Source organism: Bos indicus x Bos taurus, chromosome 19, assembly GCF_003369695.1.
Source record: "Bos indicus x Bos taurus breed Angus x Brahman F1 hybrid chromosome 19, Bos_hybrid_MaternalHap_v2.0, whole genome shotgun sequence".
NCBI classification, from domain to species: Eukaryota; Metazoa; Chordata; class Mammalia; order Artiodactyla; family Bovidae; genus Bos; species Bos indicus x Bos taurus.
In genome coordinates this window covers 13,384,644-13,411,516 of record NC_040094.1, presented here as the reverse complement: position 1 = coordinate 13,411,516, position 26,873 = coordinate 13,384,644, and the positions used below count along the sequence as shown (strand labels likewise).

Here is a 26,873-nt window from a genome sequence, read left to right as displayed (position 1 = left end):
GCAGGGGACTCAGGTTCCATCCCTGGTAGGGGAACTAAGATCCCACTTGCTTCAGAGCAACTAAGCCCACGGGCCTGTAAGTACCGAGCCTGCATGCCACAACTAGAGAGGACATGCCCCGTGAGGAAAGATCCCACGTGACGCAACAAAGATCCCGAGTGTTGCAACTAACGCCCAATGCAGCCAAATAAATACGAGGTTTTAAGCAGCAGTTCTAAGTTTATCACTGGCAACAAATACTGTCAGCTTTTCTTGAAAAACTTCATTTTGAAAAAAATGTATGCCAGATGCCCAAGTCTTTCTTTTTTTTTGGCTGTGCCTTGTGGCTTGCAGCATCTCAGTGTCCTGACCAGGGACACAGCAGTGAAAGGTCACAGACCTGGGACTTCCCTAGTGGTCCAGTGGCTAAGTGCCTTCCCAGTGCACGGGGCCCACGTTTGATCCCTGATTGGGGAACTAGATTGCACATGCCAAAAACTATGTTCTGGAGACTAAAAAAGATTCCGTATGCTACACTGAAGAGTAAAAATCCCACGTGCTTCTACTAAGACTTGGAGTGAAAGTGTGAAAGTTGCTCAGTGTCCGACTCTTTGCGACCCCATGGACTGTATAGTCCATGAAATTCTCCAGGCCAGGATACTGGAGTGGGTAGCCTTTCCCTTCTCCAGGGGATCTTCCTAACCCAGGGATCGAACCCAGGTCTCCCATATTCCAGGCAGATTCTTTACCAGCTGAACCACAAGGGAAGCCCAAGAATACTTATCAGTCTTTCAAGTAAAAATGATGGTCTGTGAAAATTGTAGCTACTTCTTTCCATCATTCACTCAATCACAAGTGCTTTCCCTCTTCATAGCCATACTATGCAACAGAAGCCTTTTATGCACCTCCCCTCTTAGTTTACGGAAGGTTGAAGACATGTATTCGTGGGTGGAGGTTTAATAAAATTAATTTTTATTGCATCATCAAGGACATTCATAAGTTAAACTGGTTTCCCCCTTTTTTTTTTTTTGCCAACTGAGCCACAAGGGAAGTCTTCCCTTTTCTTTTTTTAAACTGGAAGTGAGTGGTTATGTTTTGCTGACTTTGAGGCACGTGGGGTCTTTAGTTTCCCAATCAGAGATCAAATCCGACCCCCTGCACTGGAAGTGCAGAGTCAACCACTGGACTGCCAGGGAAGTCCCTGGTTATAGTGCATATAGGACCACTAGTCGAAGAAGGCAATGGCATCCCACTCCAGTACTCTTGCCTGGAAAATCACATGGACGGAGGAGCCTGGTAGGCTGCAGTCCATGGGGTCGCAAAGAGTCGGACACGACTGAGCGACTTCACTTTTCACTTTCATGCATTGGAGAAGGAAATGGCAACCCACTCCAGTGTTCTTGCCTGGAGAATCCCAGGGACGGGGGAGCCTGGTGGGCTGCTGTCTATGGGGTCGCACAGAGTTGGACACGACTGAAGTGACTTAGCAGCAGCAGCAGGATCCACTAGTTCACTTTGGTACCACTGCCTTGCTTCCTGCTAAGGCAACAGCAGTTTTACTAGCCACTGCTTTTCAACCATCAGTACAGATATCAACACAGTGAAAAGGGCGAATAAACTTAGAAGTATTATGAAAATGGTTTTGATCTGGTGGAATCCCTGTAAAGATGATTCGCAGCATTGTGAGATAACTGCTGTGTTTTGTCTGTTTCTCGGCTAAACCTTGGGGTCTTCGGGAGCAGAGATACTGCCTTACACATCTTATAGTTAATCTTTTAGGGCTGACCATGCAATTCCTTGCCCAAAGTGACTGCTAGTTTAGTTGAATTTCTTTGGGTGTGGTGGTTAAATTGGTGTTTTTACCTTTTTTTTAATTAAAAAATTTCCCCCTTTAAAAATGATAATGTGTTTGCATACGATTTACCATTTTAGCCAGGTTTAGGTGTGTAATTCAGTGGCATTAAGTATATTCATAGGATTGTGCAACAATCACTACTCTACATTTTCAGAACCCATCCATTATCCAAACGGAAATTCAGTTCTCATTAAACAGTAATTTCCCATTATCCTCTTCTCCAGCCCTGGTAAGCCTCTATTTTACTTCCAGTTGCTGTTCACCTCTTCTAGCTACCTCATATAAGCAGAACCATACCACATTTGCCCTTTTTGAATTTTATTTCATTTAGCATGATGTCTTTAAGGTTTGTCCAAATTGTAGCATGTGTCAGAATTTTCTTCCTTTTTAAGGCTGAATGATACTCCACTGTATATACACACCACAGTTTATCCATTCATCTGTTGATATTTGGGTTGTTTCCATCTTTTAATGCTGCTATGAACTTGAGTGTAGAAGTGCCTGTTAGATTCTCTGTTTTCAGTTCTTTGGGGTCTAAACCTGGAAGTGGACTGGCTGGGTCATTTGGTAATTCTGTGTTTAACTTTCTGAGGAATCACCAAACTGTCTTCACAGCAGTCGTACTGTTTGACATTGCCACTAGCAGTTCTCCAAGGGTCCTGATATCTCCCTATTCTTGCCACCATTTGATATTTTTCTTTTCTTAAAAAATAATAGCCATACCAGTGGGTGGAGAGGGCTTTCTTATATTTTTAAAGAATGCCTTCTTTGTCTTCCTGCACCACACCCTCTTATATTTTTTGGCCACTTCTGACCTGCAACGTCTTGGTTTCTCAATCTGGGATGGATCTCACACCCCCTTCAGCAGAGGGTGGAGTCTTAACCACTGGACCGCCTGTGAAGTCCCCTAAGGCCTTCTTCATTTATTTAATTACCATTAAGGTTGACCTCTCTAGCATTGTTCAAGTGCTTATATACCCTTGCCAAATTTACAAAGGAAAACTTGAATTATCTAAAAATTTTTATATGACTTACTTTTGTCTTGAGGCAGAGGGACTTGATAAATATAGCATAGAGTGAGAGAGAATGTGAATATATCCTTTTTGTTTTCTTTTGGCCATGCCATGTGGCTTGTGGGGTCTTAGTTCTTCAACCAGGGATTGAACCTGGGCCCCCAGCAGTGGGAACCTTGGAGTCCTAATCACTGGACTGCTAGGGAATTCCCAACATATCCTCTTTTTGAAATGTATTTATTTTGGCTGTGCTGGGTCTTGTTGGGGCTCATGGCCTCTGGAGCACACAGACTGAGTAGCACAGGCCTAGTTGCAGTGTGTGGGACTTTAATTCCCCCACCAGGGATTGAACCCAGGCCCCCAGCATTGGGAGCATGGAGTCTTATCCATTGGACTACCAGGGAAGTCCCAACATATTCTTTTAAATTTTTTTTTTCATTTTATTATTACTTCTTGATCTTAAGTTACAGTATATGTCTAATTTATTTATGTTCCTATGTGTGGATTTACTGTTTCTGTGTTATGCTTATGTTCTAAGAAATAATGTTTCAAAGTTTATATGTACTTTTTTGTAGGTTTATTCATTTGAAATAATGTTCTTATTATCCTTTCTAATGCCACTGCAAATGACCTTCAAGAGAATATCACAAAATTAAATGATGGGATGGCTTTTATGATTCAATACTCTCAGAAACTTTTTAAAGCGATGGCACCCCACTCCAGTACTCTTGCCTGGAAAATCCCATGGACAGAGGAGCCTGGTGGGCTGCAGTCCATGGGGTTGCAAAGAGTCAGACACGACTGAGCGACTTCACTTTCACTTTCCACTTTCATGCATTGGAGAAGGAAATGGCAACCCACTCCAGTGTTCTTGCCTGGAGAAACCCAGGGACGGGGGAGCCTGGTGGGCTGCCGTCTATGGGGTCGCACAGAGTTGGACACGACTGAAGCGACTTAGGAGTAGCACTTTGATAGTTCAGAGAAGTTAGTGAACAACATGCAGCTTTTATTCCTTTGAATCATAGTTCATTGACTTACGTTATCAAGAGAGCCATTAGAAAGGTAACAACATACACTTGAAATGAATGAAGTGTGATCTCTGATGTGATTACAGGAAATTTGCCACAGTATTTGTAAAGGACGATGAAATATGGGAAGTTTTTTTTTAAATTTGTTCAACTGAAAATCAGAGCATTTACTTAAAAGAATATGGCCAAAGGAATGAATTATGAAGAAACTGGTCTTAACCTAAATTGTTGATTCTGTGTTTGGCAGATAGTTTTCATTATCTTAAATTCAAAGACAGAAACAGAGATGGACAAATGCAGAAGAGGGGCAGAAGGGGTAAAGGGAAACAAGAGAAAGCCAGATAGAACGGGAAAGTGTTTATCGCTCTGTTGTGTCCTACTCTTTTTGACCACATGGACTGTAGCCCACCAGGCTCCTCTGACCATGGCATTCTCCAGGCAAGGATGCTGGAGTGGGTTGCCATTCCCTTCTCTAGGGCATCTTCCAGACCCAGGGATTGAGCCTGGGTCTCCTGTATTGCAGGCAGATTCTTTACCATCTGAGCCACCAGAATCTTCCCCAAATTTGAAGAAAACTTTTTTAAATCATGGAATTTAAGCTTGTTATCATTAGTTTCATATTTTTCAGTTTTTAGTATCAAGGACCTTCGTTGTCTCGCTCATCACATGTGCTGAATGAATTTGCCGTATTTATCAAGTACTGATTTTTTCTATTTTTGTTAATCATTCATTACTTTCCATCAGTATTAGATAATCTCTGCTGCCGCATGTTGTTGCATGTAGTTCATTCCTTTTTTTCCTTCTTGCTGAGTGGTATTCCATTGTCTAGATATACCACAGTTTGTTTATCCATTCACCCATTGATAGGCATTTGGATTGTCCACAGCTTTTACCTCTTATGAATAAAGCTGATGTAAAGCCTTTCTTTACAAGAATGAATGTAGAAAGAATGATGGAACTAGAAAATTTCATTTGGTAACCATCATAATTGTTGATTCAGCCAAGAAACATCAATAAATACTAAAACTAGTAGGTAAAACTTGGAGGAACAGAATTGCTGTAATGAGTTCCCTAGGGGGCGGTTAGCACACATTGGATGTCTTAAAAACAACATAAATTTATTCTCTCGTGGTCTGGAGGCCAGAAGTCTGAAAACCAGGTGTCAGTAGGGTTGATCCCCTTTTGGAGGCTCTGAGGGTGAATCTGTTCCATCCTCTCCTCTAGGTTCTGGTGTCTGGCAGCAATTTTTGGCATTTCTTGGCTTGTTCAGTGTCCACTGTCTTGATATCGCCTGTATCTCCTCCCCTTCTGTCTTAAGGACACTTGTCTTTGGGTTTAGGACCCACTCTAATCTGACTGATCGCTTCTTAAGATCTTTAACCTAATTACATTTGCAAAGATCCTTTTCCCAAATTAGGTCACATTCACAGCTTCTGGGTGGGCATATCTTTTATTGGTGTTGGGTGGGGGCACCATTCAATTCACTCCAAAGGATATTTATGTTGTCTCAGATAATCTCCCTGTGAAACATATTAATTACAAAAAGAAAAAGATTATAGGGAGAAACCTGGCAGACACCACCTTAATTGAGTGATTCAAGAGTAGCATCACTTTACATGGGACAAATTGAAATTGTATACTGCCTGCAGGGAGATGATCATATTTCTGTGATCTTCCTGCCAAAAATGCATAATCTGGTTACAAACATGAGGAAACATGAAACAAACCCAAACTGAGAGACATTCTTGAAATGACTGGCCAAGTGTTCCTAAAAAGCATCGAGGAAACACTGAGGTTCCAAGTTGGAAGTGACTAAAGATACATGCTAAGCAAATATAACAAGGGGGTCCTGAATTTTACCTTTTATTATAAAGCATATTGTTAGGCTAGTTGATGAAAATGAGTGAGATCTGTGATTAAGTGGTAGTATGCTATCAATGTTAATTTCCTGATTCTGATGGTATAGGAATTAGGGCTTTCCCGGTGCTTATATTGCCATTCTGTTCCTCAAATTTCACCCTCCAGGCAAGGAATCCTCCTGTAATGCAGGAAACGCAGAGACTCGGGTTCGATCCCTGGGTCTGGAAGAATCCTGGAAAAGGAAATGGCAAAACCATTCCAGTATTGTTGCCTGGGAAATTCCATGGACAGAGGAGCCTGGCAGGCTACAGTCCATGGGGTCGCTGAGTTGGACATGACTGATAGACAGGAATTAGATACTATACACAGGAATTAGATACTATAATAGTATTTGGGAGTGATGGTATATTTTGTTGGTGGTTGACTTTCTACTGGTTCAAGAAAAAAGTTCTTTGGATTTTTCCTGAGGGGGCGGGGAAGTAAACCTGAAGAAGCAGGTGTCCGATCGGAAGAGGATCTAGGTAGCTGTTTCATCAGAGCCCTGCAGTTGGATGCATACCAGATAACCAAGGCTGTGTTTATTTGTTTCAGTAAAGAGGATAAATCAAAACTGCAGCAACATTTGGCATCATCATTTGATTATAATCCCCTGTCATTTTCTAAGAGCTGTCAGACTTTTGCTGTAGTCAAACTATATCAGATCATCCCCTCTGCTCATGCTTTAATGGTGACACAAATCTTTGTGGTTCTTTGGGAGATGTGATAATGCTTTTAACTTGCTGTTTTGGAAGAGAGTGCTATTGGTGGTCTTGCACTTGACCTTTTCAACCATTAATAGACTTTCTGACCAATTACTAAAGAACCATGAGAGGAAGCTGTTAGTTTCTGAGGTTATTTGGGGACCAAAAGCTGTGGGATAGGTTTGGGATTCCAATGGGTCTCAGGTAGACTGGATTGAAAGTCTTTTTAGAACCTGACCTCCATGGGCCTTAGCTCTTATTTATCAGTGGACTGAGGCTGTATTCTGTAGCTCCAGAATTTTTAACTTAGAGCTGTTGTTCAGTAGTTACTCAATGTTGTGGGCATCTCCTTTACCTCCGTGTTTAGCTGCGTGTGAGAATGGCCACATACTACTTTGAAGATGGTTAACAGTTCTTTAAACTTGGAAGGTTGTTTTGTTTCTTGTTTTTTGTTGAAAGACCATTCTGGAGATCCAGTTTTGCTTCTCTCCTGTTGTCAGTGAAGTAACCATACCAGATTTTCTTTGGGTAATTAACTGCTCTCATCTGATCTCCATCATCTCAGGATTTTCCCACCCACAGAAATCAGGAGACCCATTTTCATGGCAGCCTCTTCCCTTAGTATTTCTTGCTCAGAGAGAAAAGTCAGTAAAATGTGTTTAAAAGATTTTGGTGTACCATATATAAAATAGATTAACAGTAAGCATATCTGTATAGCACAGTGAATGCATTCAATGTCTTGTAATAACCAATAGTGTAAAAGAATAAAAAGAATATATAGGAACTTCTTTGGTAGTCCAGTGTCAAAGACTCCAAGCTCCCAGTGCAAGAGGCCTGGTTCGATTCCTGGTCAGGGAAGTAAGACCCTACATGCCACACAGTGTATCCAAAAAGAAAGAAAGAAAAAAAATATAAAAAGAGGTATAACCGAATAATCACTTTGCTGAATACCTGAAACTAATACAATATTGTAAATCAGCTATACTTCAATTAAAAAAAGGTTTTGGTGTTTACTTAATTACTTCTTTAAGTATTGAAGTTGAAGAGAGTCTTTTCAGGTTTTCTTGGGGTGGATAAGTGGGATGCATATTCATACAATAGATTTAGTCTAAGGTCCCTATTTCCCTAAATCTTTGAATTGTTTCCTTTATGTCATTGTGTTTGTTTTCTGGAACTTCCATAATAAAGTACCAAAAATTGGTCGACTTAACAGAAGTCTCTTGTCTTAGAGGTCTGGAGGCCCAAGTGCAAAATCAGGGTTCTGGCTGGGCCGTGCTGTTTCTGTCTTCTGACAGCTCTCAGAGGAAATCCCTTACCTCTTCTAGCTTCATGTTTACCAGGAATTCTTGGCACTCCCTGGCTTGTAGAAGCATCCCTCTAGTCAAACGACTCTTTCCCTTATGTGTTCAACATCTTTTCTCTGTGTGTTTGTCTGTCTCTATGTTCGTATTTCCCCTTTCTGTAAGAACGCTGGATTAGAGCCCGCCCTCACGACACTTTTAACTTGACGGTCTCTGTAAAGACCCTCTTTCCGAGTAAGAGCATGTTCTGAGGTACTGAGTATTAGGATTTCAGCATATCTTTTTTGGAAGGACACAGTCCAGCTCCTTAAGAGTCATGTCAAATTGTTTGTTGTTTCTCAGTCATGGAATCTTAGGCCAGAGTTGGATCTGTGTTTGCAGTTTTATTACCGTAATTCTAAGCTAGTATGCTCACTGTAGACTTTCCACTTACTGTTTATTGATACATTCAGCCCTGTCTCACCACTGGTTACTACCTGGAATATGAACAGGAGACTCAATGTCTTCTACCCCTTATTGGTTCCGTAACTAATTGACATTTTTCTGAGACTTAGTTGCCTGCAGCCTACTCTGTGGTACTGGTTTTGTGTTACTATTCTTTGAAAACAACACAGTGACTCAGTCTAGGATGAGGAGGGAAAAGAGCATGGGAGTTTATTAGAACGATGTTAGGCAGCTCACAGAATCAGACTAAAGGCTAAACCAGGTTTCACAGTGGACAGAAGCCGGGATCTCTGGGGCTCTAGGTGATGGGAACTAGTGGATATTCATTGAAAAGTTTTAGTTTCTGGGGTGAATCAGCTCCAAAAGTTGGCTCTATGCCTTTCTATCTAAAGATGCAAATATATGAAACAGTGACACAGGTCATTTGCCTACACCTAGGCCAGGAGCAAGCAGGTTTTCAGTTCCATTCCTAAAGCCTGCATGCAGTGGAGGCTGTGAACTCCAGAACAAAACTGGGATGCTAGTATTAGAAGCGGGAATGTGTGTTAGACACGTGTACTGTATTTTAATACTGTCAGTAAAGGCTAAAGTAAAAGCAACATCAGGGCTTCCCTGGTGCCTCAGTGGTAAAGTGTTTGCCTACCAATGCAGGAGATGTGGGTTTGATCCCTGGTCTGGGAAGATCCCCTGGAGAAGGAAATGGCAACTCACTTCAGTATTTTTGCCCAGGAAATCCCATGGACAGAGGAGCCTGGTGGGCTACAGACCATGGGCTCGCAGAAGTTGGACACGACTTAGTGACTAAACAACGACAAAAGCAACGTAGCCTTTTCCTCCATTCGGATATTTCCTCAGGAAAAAAAATTCCGAAAGCTGAATTATTTGGTTGAAGAATATGTTTTATCTTTTGATGACTCTTGATACATGTTTTTCAAATTGCTTCCTGAAGGCTTTTACTGTTCTGTACTACTTTGACATTAGAATGCTGTAAAAATTCTTAGTGCAGTGATTAGGACTCTGTTGAATTGCCTGGGTTTAAATCCCAGTCTCTCCATTTACTGCCTGTGTGACCTGAGTATCCTCATCTTTAAAATAGAATCAAGATAGTACCCACCTCGGACTTCCCTGGTGGCACAGTGGATAAAGAATCCGCCTGCCAGTGCGGATCCCTTACTGCCATAAGGGTGGTGGTGTCTGCATATCTGAGGTTATTGATATTTCTCCTGGCAATCTTGATTCCAGCTTGTGCTTCTTCCAGCCCAGCGTTTCTCATGATGTACTTTGCATATAAGTTAAATAAACAGGGTGACAATATACAGCCTTGACATACTCCTTTTCCTATTTGGAACCAGTCTGTTGTTCCATGTCCAGTTCTAACTGTTGCTTCCTGACCTGCATACAGATTTCTCAAGAGGCAGGTCAGGTGGTCTGGTATTCCCATCTCTTTCAGAATTTTCCACAGTTTATTCTGATCCACACAGTCAAAGGCTTTGGCATATGAGTCTCAGGATATATTAATAGATATTAATACATGATAAGTATATAAGTACCCCCAAATTTAAACTTATTATAAAGAACATATACTTTCTATACATGTTTATAATAGCTTTACTTCATCCATAAATTTTACATTTTTGTGTTATAAAATTTATTAGTCTTTGTTTTAATGACTTACGCACATATTCTCAAGGATGCTTAAATCAGAATTCATATACTATCTGATACTGTTTTTAATATCTCCTAGTTTTAAGTCATTTTTGTTTTTTGATTAAAATGTAAAGTAGAAAACAAGAAAGGCTAAGGAAGACATTATAATAGAGGTAGGTTCCTTAATGCATAAAGTCATTGCAGTTTGAATCAGAACCTCCACAGGTTGGAGGTTACTTCTGAAGTTCATGTGGAAAAATACTTCAGAGAATATTGAGAAAGAAAAATAATTGGAGGACACTTAAACTCCCAATTATTAAAAAGCACCATAAATAGATTAGTAGGATGAGTCTAGAAATAGATCTGAGGCAAGATGTAACATATGATAAAAGGTGACATTTCAAATGAAGAGGGAGAGCAGGAATTATTCAGTATTTTTAGATCATTGCAGAATATCTTTCATAATATATTAGTGCTTTTGACAAAAAACGTGATTTAAACATTAACATTTCTTTGATTACCCTTTTTATTTTTAGCTTTTTTCCTCCCTTTTCATCTCATTTTAGGTGCTTTTTGCCAACAGCTGAATTACTTGTATACTGTAGGTAAATTTTGTTTTTCTTAATGTGCTTAAGAACTCTTTTTTCTGGGAGTTCACTTTGTTCTCATTATATTTAGCTGCAGAAAACAATCTTTTCCAGTTTCTTTAAAAAAAAAAAAAAAAAGGAAAGGTTTTACCTAGAGCCATAAAATAAAGGTCTAAAGAAACATACCATACTCTAGGCTGAGCTTCTAAGGAATGATGTCTGTAACCGAACTGCAAAACTGCATGGTCTATAGAGCTGTCTGCTGGGATCTGTGTTTGCAGAATTGATGCCTTTTTCCTGCTGCTTTTTTTTTCTTTTAACTTAAAAAAAACCCCTGAAATATAGCATGCATACATAAAAGGCCGTAACACATAAATGTACATAATAAATAATCATAAAATGAACACCATCCACTTAAGAAAGAGAACATTGCCTGAACCCCAGTAGGCCCTTCTCATCTCATATTCCTCGCTTCCCCCAAGGGGCAATCAGGATCTTGACTTAGGTGATTATAGTTCTGTAGTGATTTACTTACTTTTCTTAATAGTTTGCCTGTTGCCTGTAAACATGAGAGAGAGAGAGAGAGAGATATATATATATATTTTTTTTTTTTTCCCCCCTGAAGAAAAGCATGCTGTATGTATTCTTTTATCTCATACTTCTTGTGAGATTCTGAAGGACATTTGAGTTGCTCATTTTAAGCCCAGATGAAAGTGCTGCTCTGAGCATTCATAGGTATTGTGTGCACATGTGCATTAATTTATAGTGTATACCCAAGGGTAATGAACAGAGTATGCGTATCTTCACCTTTACCATATAATGCCTAGATGTTTTCTAAAGTAGTTGTACCAGTTCATACTCCTACCAGTAGTTGATGATAGAACATGTTATTCCACATTCTTAACTTACTATTGTCAAATTTTATGCAGTCTGATAATTATGTGTGGTATCTTGTTGTGGCTTTTAATTTGTATTTCTCTGATGATTAAAGAAGCCAAACATCTCCGCATGCTTCTTGGCTGTCTGCATGTCCTTGTTTGTCAAAGCCTGTTGAGGCTCTTTATCTGTTTTTCTGTTGAGTAGTCTTATTGATTTGATTTGTGGAGCCTTTTATGTATTCTGGATACTATTCCTTTGACCCATATGTGTTACAAATGTATCTTCTTCCATTCTGTGAGTTGTCTTTCACTCTAGTATCTTTTAATGAATAGAAAGTCTTGATGGTAGTACAAGTTCACAATCATTGTATTTCATATGGCTAATCCATTTTTTGTCTTTAGGAAATCCTTCTTTACCTTGAGATCATGAATGTACCTTTTTGTGCATTTTCTGAGCATTTTAACTTTGCATTTCACGTTAGGTCTTTTTTAAAAAATGAGTTTATTTTGGCTTTGCTGGGCCTTCCTTGCCGCACGCAGGCTTTCCCCAGTTGCGGTGAGCAGAGCTGCTCTCTAGTTGCCGTGTGCACGTTCTCACTGCGGTGGCTTCTCTTGTTGCGGAGCACGGGCTCTAGGGCCCGCAGGCTCCGTCGTTGCGGTGCATGGGATTAGTTGCCCTACTCAGTTCCAGGAGCAGGAATTGAACTCGTGTCCCCCGCATTGTTCCACCTGGATGAACCTGGTGCCACTGCGCCACCAGAGAAGTCCCTCATGTTAGGTCTTTAATGTATCTGAATTGATTTTTTGTGTTTGGCATCAGGAACTTAGAGTTACTATTTTTTAAATTTTGTCCCAGTTCCATTTATTGCATGTCTGTCTTTTCTCCACTGTTCATATATCAAGTGTCTAAATATGCATGGATCTGTGCTGACTGTTTTATTTGTTCACGGGTTTTCTACTTTTCCATGAATGTCTTATTAGAGATTTGTTAGCATTGTTCCCAGATATTTCATACCTTTTGCTGTTACTGTGGATGGGATCTTGTTTTTAAAGTTACATTTTGTAATTTTTTCTATTTTACAGAAATAGAATTGATATTTTATATAAGTATTTATATCCATTGACCTTATTGAACTTTATCAATGCCAGTAATCTAGCCACAACTGTTTTCTTTGGGGCTTTTTTTTTTTTTTTTTGCAACTCCACTTGGTGTCTCTCAGGCTGTTTGCTGTTTTCTTAAATACATAATGGTAATAACAACAACTAGTGTTTTTAAAATTTATTTATTTATTTTATTTTTGGCTCTGCTGGGTCTTTGTAGCTGTGCACTTTTTCTCTAGGTGGTGAGTGAGGGCTGCTCATTGCAGTGGCTTCTCTTGTGGCTGAACACAGGCTCTCGGGCTTCAGTAGCTGTGGCTTTGAGTCTTCAGAGCACAGGTTCTGTGGCTTAGTTGCTCTGTGGCCTGTGGGGTCTTCCTGGACCAGGAATTGAACCCATGTTCTTGCATTAGCAGACAGATTCTTAACTACAGAGCCACCAGAGAAGCCCGCAAACCAATGTTTATTGACTACTCACTGTGTGTCTGGTACTGCTGCAGATGGTTTTACGTGTGTACGTGGCATATGCGCATGAATTTCTAGCTTCGTCAGTATTGGCAGCGGTTCTGGTTTCCCTCAGCAGTTGTTTCCTGTGCTGCAAGAAGTCCTCTGTTGTGAGTGACAGGTCACTCTGGAGGATGGATTCCTGTATCATGTGATGGGCCGGGGAGATGCACTGTAGGGTTCAAGAGATGGCTTTTCGGCATATATAATTTTGGAAAAGAAAAGAACTAGTCAGTCTAGTTATATTAGAGGAGGCTCATGGCTATAAAAGTTGAGTGGCACCTCATCCACTTGGCGGGGGCGGAATTTATCTCTTCTCCCACATCCCCTTTGAGATCCTGTTGTTCCCATCGGCAGACGCACCACTTTCCTTAAAAGAGAGCAGAATTGAAAGAGACACACGTACCCCAGTATTCATGGCAGCACTATTTACAATAGCTGGGACATGGAAGCAACCTAGATGTCCGTTGCCAGATGAATGGATAAGGAAGTTGTGGTACATATACACAATGGAATATTACTCAGCTGTAAAAAGGAACACATTTGAGTCAGTTCTAATGAGATGGATGAACCTGGAGCCTGTTACACAGAGTGAATTAAGTCAGAAAAAGGCAAATACTGTATATTAATGCATATATATGGAATTTAGAAAGATGGTACCCATGATCCTACATGCAGGGCAGCAAAGGAGACACAGACACAAAGAACAGACTTTTAGACTCAGTGGGAGAAGGCGAGGGTGGGATAATTTGAGAGAATAGCTCTGAAACATGCACATTACCACATGTAAAATAGATGACCAGTGCAAGTTTGATGCATGAAGCAGGGCACCCAAAGTCAGTGCTCTGGGACAAGCTAGGAGGATAGGGTAGGGTGGGGAGAGAGGTGGGAGGGGAGGTCAGGATGGGGAGGACACATGTATACCTGTGGTTGATTCATGTTGATGCATGGCAGAACCATCACAATATTGTATTTATCCTCCAATTAAAATAAATTAATTAAAAAGAAGAGAAGTATTATAGTTAGTACTGAGGGCTCCCAGGTGGTGCTATTGGTAAAGAATCCACCTGCCAATGCAGGAGACATAAGAGATGGAGGTTCGACGCCTGGATTGGGAAAATCCCCTGGAGGAGGGCACATCAGCTTACTCCAACATTCTTGCCTGGAGAATCCCTGGACAGAGGAGTATGGCAGGCTACAGTCCATAGGGTCAGAAAGAGTTGGACATGGCTGAAGCGACTGGCATGCACGCACTGTAGTTAGTACTGGCATCTTAAGCACTTAAATGTTTCACCTTTTACCATGTGGGGAGTTTAGGCACTCAGTTTAAAACTCCCACAGTTTTAAATGAATCTGCCAAGCTTCCAGCATCCATTCCTTACTTCAGCCTTTGTCACTGCCTCTTTCAACTTTCCTGGAACTCTGTTAACAAGGAATACTGATGTACTGCCTTCTTTACTGACTGCTTTTTCCTCATGTTGAATTAAAAATTTTGCATTCTGATTTTTTTCCCCTCAATACAGTTCCATGTGTTTAAAATTTCAGGAATTCCTCAGATTTCTTATGACCCTTTTCTGTGTTTCATGACTGTGTTTCAGGACTTTTTATTATTTGTAATCTGTCCTTTCAATAGGATTTTGTGGGGAGAATATGTCAGTGTTCAGACTTTGTTTGCTATCTTGAACTGTAATTTGTTCAATGTTATAGAATATTTTATTCTTGTAGCTCAGTCGGTAAAAAATCTAGCCTGTAGTGCAGGAGACCTGGGTTCAATCCCTGGGTTGGGATGATCCCCTGGAGAAGGAAATGGCAACCCACTCCAGTATCCTTGCTTGGAAAATCCCATGGACAGATGAGTGGTGGGCTGCAGTCCATGGGGTTGCAAAGAGTCAGGCATGACTGAATGACTGCACTTCATTTCATAGAATATTTCAGAAGTTTTAAATGATAGTAAGTATAATCAGTATAGGTTTTGGAATTAGATACATGGGATCTTTGCTGCTTAAAATATTTGAGTTATTTTGAGCAACTTTCTTAACCAAAGTTTTGGTTTCTTCATCTGCAAAATTAAAATAATGGAACTGATCTTAGCTTATTGTTAGTGTTATGAGATAATACAGGTAAAGCTCTTAGCACAGGTAAAGCGCTTAGGAAGTGGTATCCAGTAGGTGCTTGGTAAATGTTATTTATTAGGTTATGAATATTCAGCAGAGTTACTTTAAAAACAAATCAAGTGGCTTTTTCTGAAAATCTTTTTGGAGAAAAATTAATATAAACAGATGATAAGCTGCTGCCAGTATCAAACTTTTAACATATCCTTGCTACTAAATGTAGTTAAGACTAAGACTTATGTGGAATTACTAAACCTATGACGTAACATTTTTCTCCTAAGATTGCCTTGATGGTCACAATATAATTGCATTATCTATAAAATTAATTTATTAATGTAAGAATGAAGGGATTAACATAAGTCCTTCTTTAATAGCTTTCAAAATATGTTTCTTAAATATTTTTGTGTGCTAATTCAGATTTTAATATGCTAACTCAACGTAAGTTGCAGTTTTTATTCTGCCACAGTAGTTATGTATACACCTGAAAGTAAAATTTTTTCTTTTCTATTACAGCAGAATGGCCAAAGACTATGACAGGTCTTCCCAGCACGTCAGGGACAACTGCCAGCGTGGTCATCATCCGAGGCTTGAAGATGTATGTTGCTCACGTGGGCGACTCAGGGGTGGTTCTTGGAATTCAGGATGACCCCAAGGATGATTTTATCCGAGCTGTGGAGGTGACACAGGACCATAAGCCAGAACTTCCCAAGGAAAGAGAACGAATTGAAGGACTTGGTGGGAGGTAATGATTGTCCTCTGTCTTTCCTCTCTCGGTTCTATTTAGTCCTTTTCTGCTTTACTTACCAGGTGGACCTACTTCTCCCTTTCAATGAAGTTACAGATTTTTAGCTTGCCTGGTGAAGTATCCATGTATATTTATAATTATTTTATTATTTTGAATTGACTGATTTATTTCTGATAAATGGCTCCAAAAGGAAATAATATCTTAATGGCACTCAAGTAACAAAACATACAGGGATTTATTTAAAGCCTTTTGTATAAACACTAATCAGCATGCCCTTCAGAATCTGGACAAAGCAGCCCTCAGAGTTTCAGAATAGAACAATTTGAATCTATTTTGGGGAATAGAATTTTGTTAGAATTAGCCTTCAGTTTTCCTCTTTGATTTGTAAGTTTCGTACGCGGCAAACCTCTGTGTTATGTTCTCAGTGTGTTTTGAGACAGTTTGTAAACTATGAAGTGAATTTGACTTAAGCATAGTATTTTTATGATATAAACTAAAATGCAAGGTTATTCTAAAAGCAGAGGAAGGAATAACATAAGAAAATTTTAAAATCATTCCAATACTAATTTTTAAAAAATCAAGGATCTGAGGCAAGTTAACAGAATCCAATGTTTTCTAAGTAATCATTTAACTCAAGTCTAACCATAATATTGTTACTTTTTTCTCCTTTCTTGTTTTTATTAAATAATTTTTTTTTTCAGAGAAATAATAAGCTGAAGGAAAGAATTAACATCCTTAAATTACCAAGAGTTCAAAAGATCAGTAAGAGAAGCAGTAAAACCCTGCCAGATTCAGATGGCATAAAGGAGAAGTTTGAAAGACAGAAAAAATTAAAAACAGTAGGAACATTTGAAAAATATTTAACATTGAAGTGAAGTTCTATTTTTTGTTATTGAGTTAGCAATATTTTAATTGTAATGGGTATCCTGTTGCTAGGATTATATATTGGTATGACCTATACAAAATACAACATACCACTAACTTTAAATTTATATAGGCTGAGTAATTTCAGGAATCTCCTCTAAAGAAGGAATATGAAAAAAAAAAGAAGGAATATGAAATGTGGACCAAAATGTCTAAATAGAGTTATTGATTGCAGCAGTGTTTATTGACTGTTAATTCAGCTGAAAATAACTTGAAGGCCCAAAATCTGGAAAATGGTTAATTACATTTAATTATATTCATAACAGTGGATATGATGTGAACAAAATTTTTAAAAATCATGGTATTATGAAAATTTTCAAACATTAAAGTAAAGGTCAGGGAATTCCCTGGTGGTTCAGTAGTTAAGACTCTGCACTTTCACTGCTGAGGGCCTAGGTTCAGTCCCTCCTCAGGGAACTAAGATCCTGCAAATTGCGTGGCATGGCCAGAACAAACAGACAAAAAAGTAGAGGGAGACTAGTATAATGACCTCCAATACATATGAGGAATTTAAAAAAAAATACCATTTTTTTGCCTGTTGTGCTGAGAGATAATTGACGTTATTGTGTAGATTTAAGACGTACTACATGATAGTTTGGTTTAATTATATTGTGAAATATTACCACAGTAGGTTCAACTAATCTCCATCTTCTCATATAGATACAATTTTTAAAAAGAGAGAAAAAATAAAGGGAAAAAAGTCTTGTGATGAGAACCCTTAGGATTTATTGTCGTAACAACTTTCCTGTGTATTGTATAGCAGTGTTCACTACACTCATCATGTGGTACATTACATCCATAGTACTTACTTATCTTATAACTGGAAATTTGTACCTTTGACCAGTTCCCCCTTTCCCCTGCCAGGAATTTTTAATAATATAGGAGAATGCTTGTTGGTCACAATAAGCAGGATATAAAATTACATTGGTAACTATTTGTCTCCATGGAGATTGTACCAGTTTATACTTCTATCAGCAATATATGTGAATGACCCTGACAACATAATTATAGAACTTGTTGATCATCACCAGTTGTAGGTAAAAAAAAAAGTCATCTTGGTGATGCTTTCATTTGAATTTATCTTGAGAAAAGTTGAATTATTTTTTATTTGTTGAAAAGCCGTATAGACTTCATTTTCTGTGTGTTTTTGTGTATCATCTTTGTTTATTTATGGGGGAGAGTAGTCAGCCTTCTTTTTGTATTAATGTATAGGAGCCATATACATTAGAGAAATTAGACTTATGTATGTGATGAATTTCAGATGTTGTTTTCACAGTTTGTCTTTTGATTCTGCTCCTGGAATTTTTTTTCCATGTGGAAGTTTATTTTAATGTAGTTAAATTTATCAGTGTCTACCATTATGACTTTTGGTTTTTGTGCCATATATATAATTCCTTCACTCTGAGATTGTTATAAAGTCTTCTATATTTTCTTCTTATACAACAGTTATGAATACTTTGGTCTTAGGAACACTTTACATTCTTAAAAATTGAGGCCCTCAAAGAATTTTTTTGTTTATGGGTCAGATGTATTGACAACCATATTAGGAATTAAAATGAAGATGTTTCAAATATTTGTTAATTTATTGAAAAATAACAATATTAAGCTCATTATGTGTTAACAGAAAGAACTTTTTTCTATGAAAAAATAGCTGTTTCCCCAAAACAAACATTTGAGAGGATTGGCACCGTTTTACAATTTTGTAAGTCTCTTTCTTGTCTGGCTTAGTAGGTGACAACTAGATTCTTATATTAGCTTCTGCATTCAAATTGTTGTGATAAGGTATTCTGGTTGCAGTATCTAAAGTAAAATCATATTTTACTTTATATAGGTGGAAAAGATATATAGGTGGAAAAGAGAGACTGTTTTCAAAGCTTTTTCATATTTTGTGGGCATTTTTCTTTGATACTGTTCTAAAATTCACCAAGAGGGAATTTCTTAAAGATTGATAATGTGATGTTTGAAATCTTACCAGTAACTTTTTCATATTCTTTCATTGAGAGCCATTGGTGTATCAGTTAAGAGCCATTGGTTAAATAATATCTTTATCCGTGCATGATCTTTTTAATAGACTTTTATTTTTTGAGCAGTTTTAGATTCATAGCAAAATTGAGCAGAAAGTACAGAAGTCCCTGCCTCCTCTATGTGAATAGTCTCTTCCACTGTCAGCTCTCTTCCCCAGAGTGGGTCATTTGTTATGATTGATGACCCTACATTAACACATCGTTATCACTCAAAGTCAATAGATTACATTTGGGTTGCTTTTGGTGTTGTACATTCTAGGGTTTGACAGATGTGTAATGACAGGTGTCTACCGTTACAGTTTCATACAGAACAGTTTCACTGTCCTGGGAATCCTCTGTGCTCTGCCTCCTTTCCCCTTCCCCTCTTTCTATTCCTGGCAGCCACTGGTCTTTTTATTATCTCCTTAGTTTTACCTTTTCCAGAGTGCCACATAGTTGGAATCATAAAGTATATAGCCCCTGTGCATGATTTTGAAACCTAAGTATTGGTCACTTGTAAAACATTGGTTAGCTGGGTTATGCAGATCATCCAAATATTGACATCTTTTATCATACAATATATCAAGTTCTGTAGCTGTTTAAAAACTCCACTGTATGCACATGGTCTTAGTATTATTAGGAAAATAATTTTTTGACCTTGCAGATCCCCTGAAATTGTCTGGGGGACTTCCAGGGGGGTCCCTGAACCATGTTTCAAGAGCCACTTTTCTAGTATTTGTATGGTTTTGTCATTTACATTTTAATCTTATAGCTCTGGAACTTTAAAGTTGTGTAGTAGGGATTCAAGTTAATATTTTTTTCTAACTGGCTATCAGTAGCCACTTGAACAATTCCACAGCCATTCCTTGCTGATTTGAAGGCTTACCAGGCATAAAACCCTTCTATTAGTGGGAAGATGACCTGGAGTTTATCCTCTTCTAGCAGTCTTTCCCTGGTTAAGATAAGTGTGGAATGTTGACTCTATTACAAGGCAACATTGCTCGTTGTAGAAGGATCCTTGAATGGAACTGCAGGTGGATAGGAAAGATTGCTATGGACCACAGATTTCCCTTGGAAAGCAGGGACCTTGGCTGCCCTGTGTGCATGCAGCTGGACTTGTGTGGGGATCGGGAAGTCAGGGGCTCTTGAGACACAGATTCCTGTGGCCTACGAAGCTCACTTGTGGTGGCTGGAAGTTGGCTCCTGGATTTCTGTAAGGATCATTGCTGAAGGTGGCACTACTGGAGCTGCAGTTCTGCAGACTGTGTTTCCTGTCCTGTATCCCGCAAAGTCAAGTGAACCTGGTTTCGTGCTATGGTTTATTAGGTCCTGTAAGTGTGAAGTGAAGGTCAGTGTGTATCTGAGACCACTGCTGGTAGTTACGTAAAGTGAGCTTTGCAATCATATTTATTGGGCTGGCCAAAAAAAGTTCCTTCAGGTTTTCCCATACGATGATATGGCAGAACCTGAACAAACTTTGTGGCCCACCCAAATTTGGGCCTTTTCTGGGTATCCTTAAATACCAGTACCATACTTTTTTTAAAATCGAGGCTTTAATTATAATTTTTAATATTGGTAGGCCTGATTCCTTTCATTAGTCTTGTAAAAAATCTTTTTCTTTACCATTCTTTATTTTTCTCTATGAATTTTTAATATGTATTTGTATTTAACTTTATTTTTTGAGTTTATGGTTTTTGTGCTGTTACTTAAAATACCATCTGGACAGCTGGACGAACTCTTTGCCATTTGAGAGCAGGTGTCTTTTTGCACAAATTGAGCTATTTTGTTATAAGTTATTTCCTCCTTTCCTTCTGTCCTCACCCTAGGCAACTGGCCAGTGCTCTGTTTTCCCAGCCTTCTGTTGCTTCTCTGTCAGCCCCTGCGTGTCAGGCTGATCCTTTTGTATGCCTTTTAATCACACAGGACAATGGCAGGAAGTGCAAGAGAAACAGCATCTTTTACAGCATTGCTTTGGGTTTTTGCTACTGGGTGTAAAACTTTTAGCCAGTGCTCTTTTTTTGTCATTTGTTCCTCTGTTGGTGTTTATGCTCAGAGACCATAACAACTTTGAATATTACGTGTCAAGAGAGCTCCCAGGAGTGTTATATTGAAAGCAATGTGGGTAGCTACTGTAATTACTTAATGTTAAGCCTGACTTTGGGGCTTCCCTGGTGGCTCAGTGGTAAAGAACGTGCCTACAATGCAGGAGCCACAGGTTTGATCCCTGGGTCTGGAAGATCCCCTGGAGGGAGGGCATGGCAACCTACTCCAGTATTCTTGCCTGGAGAATCCCATGGTCAGAGGAGCCTGGCGGGCTGCAGTCCATAGGGTTGCAGAGTTGGACACGACTGAAGTGACTGAGCATGGCACACATGCAAGCCTTACTTTTTAGGGAGCAGGTTTAGGAAAGAGCTACAGGGCATAAGGTGTGAGGAAGGCAGAATGCTGGTGTCTCTTTTCCCGGAACTCTTGTGTTTCATAGTTTCTTGTGAATGGTATTTTGGTTGGATATTAGCAAAGATTTGGACAGCAACAAACACTTTTTGTCTCTTTTTTTTTTTGGTCACACCACACAGCCTGGGGGATCTTAGATCCTGACCAGGGATAGAACCCAGCCTCCCTGCATTGGAAAAGCAGAGTCTGAACCACTGGACTGCCAGGGGAAGTCCGTGAATGGTAGATGTAGTCTTTACTGTTTGCTTTTTGAGGGTCAGCTTTGAAGAAAGCATAAAATAAAAAGTAACCACCCCCCAACTCGGCCCTCCATCTCCCTAGGGGCTTCCCTCTGGGCGAGGTTCCCTCAGCCCCAGCCCGACCTGCCTGGGCAGGGGATGGAGCCCCTAGCAGCAGGGCCATAGGGATCAGCGCTTCTGTGTCTTTAGGACCAACCTGCTTGCTTTGTGGGGGCGGCAGCGAGTCCCTAGTCTCCTGGGCTGCTCAGGAAGCCCCTTCCCCACGGGAGGCCGAGGTCCTCAAGCAGACCCAGCTGGCCCAGGCCAGGCCCCCAGACCCCAGGCCTCTGGCTTCAGCCCTCCAGCCTCAGCTCCCTAGTAAGTGCCCACTGTGTCCCTGTTCGCACCCCAGGCAGGCCCCAAGGACGCAGACCTGGGGCGGGAGATAGACCCTTCTGGTGAAAGGCTCGCCATTACCCAGCGCTCAGGCGTGCCAGCCAGGTACGGCGGGGCTCCCGTAGGCTTCTGCCCCCCGAGGCCTGTGGGACACCCCTCCCCCGGTGCTGCCTGCCTGCCTCTCCCAGGGAGCCTCAGCCCTGCCCGGGATGCTGCCACGCTGCCTGGGCGGTCCAGCCGGTGCCGCCAGCTCCTGCTCCCTCGCCCGGGGCCCTGGCGGCTCCGCCCCCGCCTCCGCCCTCGAACTGAGCGTCGCCTGTTGCCCTCGCCAGGGGAGGTGGCACATGGAGGCGCCCAGTTTTGCTGCGGAACACTCACCTGGAACACTCAGCTGACCACGGCGGGCCTGCCGCGCTCGCCCCAATAAAAGCAGTTCCAACCTCAAAAAAAAGATAACCGCCTTTGCTGACTCTTATATGACCTGGAACAGTGTTTCTTTCAGTACTACAAAGTAATTCTCAAAAGGGAGAGTAAATGAGCAACTCTCTTGATATTTATCTTCTATGTTAACATTGGCCAAATTTTCTACCATGTTCTTTACTTGTTTCATTCCCCTCCTGTTCTGTCTGGTTATTGTAGCCCCATGTGGCTGTTTGAACTTAAATATAAATAAATTAAAGTTAAATTAAAAATTCAGTTTCTCATTTGCCCTAGCCACATTGACAGAGCTCAGTAGCTGGGCATGGCTGGTGGCTGCTACACGTTCAAATGTGCGGAGTGAATGTTTCCAGCACTGCTGCAAGTCTGTTGGGACAGCGCTGCTCAAGGCGCCTGGCCTGCCCTTGTCTCATGAGGTTTGTTTTATACTTTCGAAAGATGGTTGCAGTTGTTCTCCTTCTGCTATATTCATGTTTTTCTGGACTCAGGGAGATTTTTTTCTCATTTGTATATATTTATGCTTTTGTTCGGAGAAGGCAATGGCACCCCACTCCAGTACTCTTGCCTGCAAAATCCCATGGATGGAGGAGCCTGGTAGGCTGCAGTCCATGGGGTTGCTAAGAGTCGGACACGACTGAGCGACTTCACCTTCACTTTTCACTTTTCATGCATTGGAGAAGGAAATGGCAACCCATTCCAGTGTTCTTGCCTGCAGGATCCCAGGGACGGGGGAGCCTGGTGGGCTGCCACCTATGGGGTCGCACAGAGTCGGACACGACTGAAGCGACTTAGCAGCAGCAGCAGAGCATGCCTTTGTTTCTCTTAGAGCTTTTATTCCATTTGTTATCTCTTCTCTAGTATCTTCATTCCTTTGAAGTTAGAGCAGTAGTAGAAAAGCCATAGATGGAGGGGAACTGGCTGGCTGCTGCTAATGTCCACAGCATTTCTTAGCGACATTCCTGTGGAGATGGTCACCATTGTCTGTCCCATATTCTGTTTAGTTTCTGAGTTCATCACGTTTAGGGGGACAGAGTCATGCTACTCACAGTCAACATAGTAAACTATTGAGACTCAGGTATACATCAGGATGGCATAGTGCTCATTAATAAGGAGAAGAGTAACTGATGAGAAGACCACAGATGATTGTCAGCTGACCTGCCGTACACTAAATGAAATTTCAGACTATAATCAGAGGGTTTCAGTGTACACGTGGGACCTGAGTGTGAAGACTTAATTTGATGACCTTAATGTCATCTATCGTTGAGAGTCAGGAATCCGGTCTTGGGCATGTATCTATCTGTCAGGTAAACCTGTTATCAGACAGGCTAATATTTGTTTCTTGGAAATGCTCTTTCCCCTCTTCCCCTCAACTTTTTTAAACCTTCCAGGGAAACATTTTTTTTCTTTTATTTATTTTTTTAATTCCAGGCAGATTATGGTTAAATTGATTTAAGGGCCAGTTTCCCATTTCGGTCATTCGGGCATAGGTTGAGAGACCATTTCTACTGTGTTTTTAGTATTACTTTTTTGCTGAAATATTTGACCATATTTCAATATGTTGGGCACCCTGGAGTGTACTAACTACTCTGTGTATTAATTACAGATTTCTCTTGCTCCTACACCAAATTTCTAGGAGGGTTTTCTTGTTCTCAAACTCCCAGATCGCTCTCTCTACAGCTGATCTGTTTCCAGGGTCTAATCTCACATTTCTAAATACAGAAATATCTAAATACATAGGTATTTCTAGTGAAGCATTTCTTATTAATTCCTCAGATCAAAAATACTAAAGCGAAAGTTCTGTTTTCAATACCCTTAAATCCTTCAAAAACTATACAACCTTTTCGACTTCTTTTATGTATTTTTCCCTCTTCTTTTATAACCACTTCTTCCTCCCCTCAGTTTTCTAAGTTATCAAATTATCTTGCTTTTATATACATGCTATCTACTCATTTCTATTTCTCTGTGCTCCCTAAATAATCTCCAAATTCTCATCTTAATCTACCCTATTTTGTCTTTGCCTTATGAACAGGAACTTTGATTTATGCATCTTTGTGTCTAAAGCAGATGATAATACAATCTGATTGTAATAGTTATTTAACATGTGAAACTACTTGAGTTGATATAGTGTGATCACTTAGTGTATTTCTGTGAACCTCTTGTCTTTCAGTGTGATGAACAAGTCTGGGGTGAACCGTGTGGTTTGGAAACGGCCTCGGCTCACTCACAATGGACCTGTGAGGAGGAGCACAGTCATTGACCAGATTCCCTTTCTGGCAGTAGCCAGAGCACTTGGTAAGTAGGACTTCGGTTTGGTGAAACCATCTCGGATGTTCTGCAGCATATGGTGGTAAAATAAAAGACAAGACTGAGAATTAAACCCTCATTTGGCACATTCTGAGTGTGTAAATAGATACTGTAGTAAATGATTGAAAACCTAATTGAGAGGAAGGTTAAAGTATGGATTTCAGTGCCATTTGCTCTTTGATCCTGAGTTGTGTTCAATGTTCTGATAGTTTCCATTTCTTTCTAAAGAAGTAAATGTATGCCTAGGTTTGATGTTAGCCTTAAAACTATTTCTAAATGTCCTTTCCTACTTTAGCCCCTCAAATTTCTCTTCAGAGCCTTCAAAGCTCTTTTTTCTTTTCCATTAGCTAGCAGAGTAAATTGTGACAAAATTAACACTTATTTTCTGTTCCATCTTGTTTTGGAAGGAAGGCTAGAGGATTGTAACTATAGAAATATCTTACTTTGGATGTACTAGTTAAGTTTTCTTCTAAAGAGAATTTCTCTTAGAAAACACCATTTTTTTCCTTCTCTCCTTCTTCCTCTAAAGACACTTGAGCACTAACTTGGTTCCGGGTACTGTATTAGGGTTTGGAGTGATGATACAGATACACTCTGCCCTCAGGGAGCAAGAATAAATAGTTGGAGAGATGGGTGATAAAGAAGTAAATCTGTTCTGAACCTAGTATAATATTGCAGGTCAATTATATTTCAGTTTTTTTTAAAGGTAAGCATGTACATTGTAAAAGGTAAGTGTGTACATTGTAAAAGGTAGCTTGTACATTGTAAAAGGTAAGCTTGTACACTGTACTGTAAACAGTGAGAGACTTATTTTTTTGGGCTCCAAAATCACTGCAGATGAAAAATTAAAATATAAAGTTAATAATAATGCCATAAAATTAAAACACGCTTGCTCCATGGAAGAAAAGCTATGACCAACCTGGACAGCATATTAAAAAGCAGAGACATTACTTTGCCAACAAAGGTCTGTCTAGTCAAAGCTATGGTTTTTCCAGTACTCATGTATGGATGTGAGAGTTGGACTGTAAAGAAAGCTGAATGCCAAAGAATTGATGCTCTTGAACTGTGGTGTTGGAGAAGACTCTTGAGAGTCCCTTGGACTGCAAGGAGCTCAAACCAGGCAACCCTAAAGGAAATCAGGCCTGAATATTCATTGGAAGGACTGATGCTGAAGCTGCAAATGCAATACTTTGGCTACCTAACGCGAAGAACTGGCTCATTGGAAAAGACACTGATGCTGGGAAAGACTGAAGGCAGAAGGAGAAGGGAACGACAGAGGATGAGATGGTTGGATGGCATCACCAGCTTGACGGGTATAAGTTTGAATAAACTCTGGGATTTGGTGATGGACAGGGAAGCCTAGCGTGCCGCAGTCCATGGGGTTGCAAAGAGTTGGACGTGACTGAGCGACTGAACTGAACTGAACTGATTTGTACATGAAGTAATTACAGATTAGGAAATATGAAAGACAGAAATCACAGGGGTCCTGTGATAAAGAATAATTTAGAAGGGAAAATCTATCTTAGGTAGTGTGATGGAAGTGCTTCTTTTAGGAAGTGTTATTTTAGCTGAGATGTAATGGCTAAGAATCAGATTTTGTGAAGAGCCTGTTGAAGAATATCCTAAGCATGGATCCTGAATTGGGAAAGAGCTTGGCATGTTCTAGGAATTATCAAAAGTTGGGAGTTAATTGAGGCAAATGTAAACATCAGATATTTTTGTTCTAGACTAAGGTTACTGGGAAACATTGAAGGATATTAAGCTAAAGAGTAATATTATCTCATTTGCATTTTTTAAAAGATCATGCTACTGTTGCTTGTTCATCTTTGGTATTTGATCAAATACATGTAGTCCCAACCTTCATGGACCCTATAATCTAATGGGGAGAATTGATAATGAGCAAACAAATGAGAAAATTCTTTTCAAAAGCATCAAAAAGGAATTAAGCAATATGATATGCCAGTAGTTGGTGGGAGGGATAGGTGGTGGCCAGGAGAAGAGGATGATTAAGGAAGATTCTTTTAAAAAGTGGTGTTTGAATAAGACCTGAAGGAGGAAAAGGGGCTAAGTCAAAGCAAAGGCATAACACTTGCAGAGGCCATTAGGCAATTGGTGGACATTTGATTTGGGAGGAATGGTGGTGGGGGTTGTTCAGCACATATTCTTTTTTCCTACTAAATAATGTCCTGACTCCCTTTTGGGAAACTCTATCTTCCCTACTCTGTGCGGTCTTAGTTTAGACATTCCTGTTCAGGGTCCTTTAGTAAAATATAAATGGTCAGGCATATGACCCCAGCTGGATCAGTTAGAGTCCCTGTTCCATGATTTTGAATTGTGAATCCAGTA

General features: G+C 40.1%; 1 protein-coding gene across 2 annotated transcripts in view; it reads left to right on the top strand.

The window, feature by feature from the left end:
- Window positions 1-26,873, top strand: part of PPM1D (protein phosphatase, Mg2+/Mn2+ dependent 1D) — a 61,173-nt gene that overhangs the window by 3,687 nt on the left and 30,613 nt on the right. The window contains exons 2-3 of one of the 2 annotated variants that reach the window (XM_027516760.1): window positions 15,559-15,787; window positions 24,391-24,515. In XM_027516760.1, the coding sequence (XP_027372561.1) occupies window positions 15,559-15,787; window positions 24,391-24,515 (354 nt within the window). The remainder of the gene's footprint in view (window positions 1-15,558; window positions 15,788-24,390; window positions 24,516-26,873) is intronic. The other variant, XM_027516761.1, reaches the window with a different exon arrangement.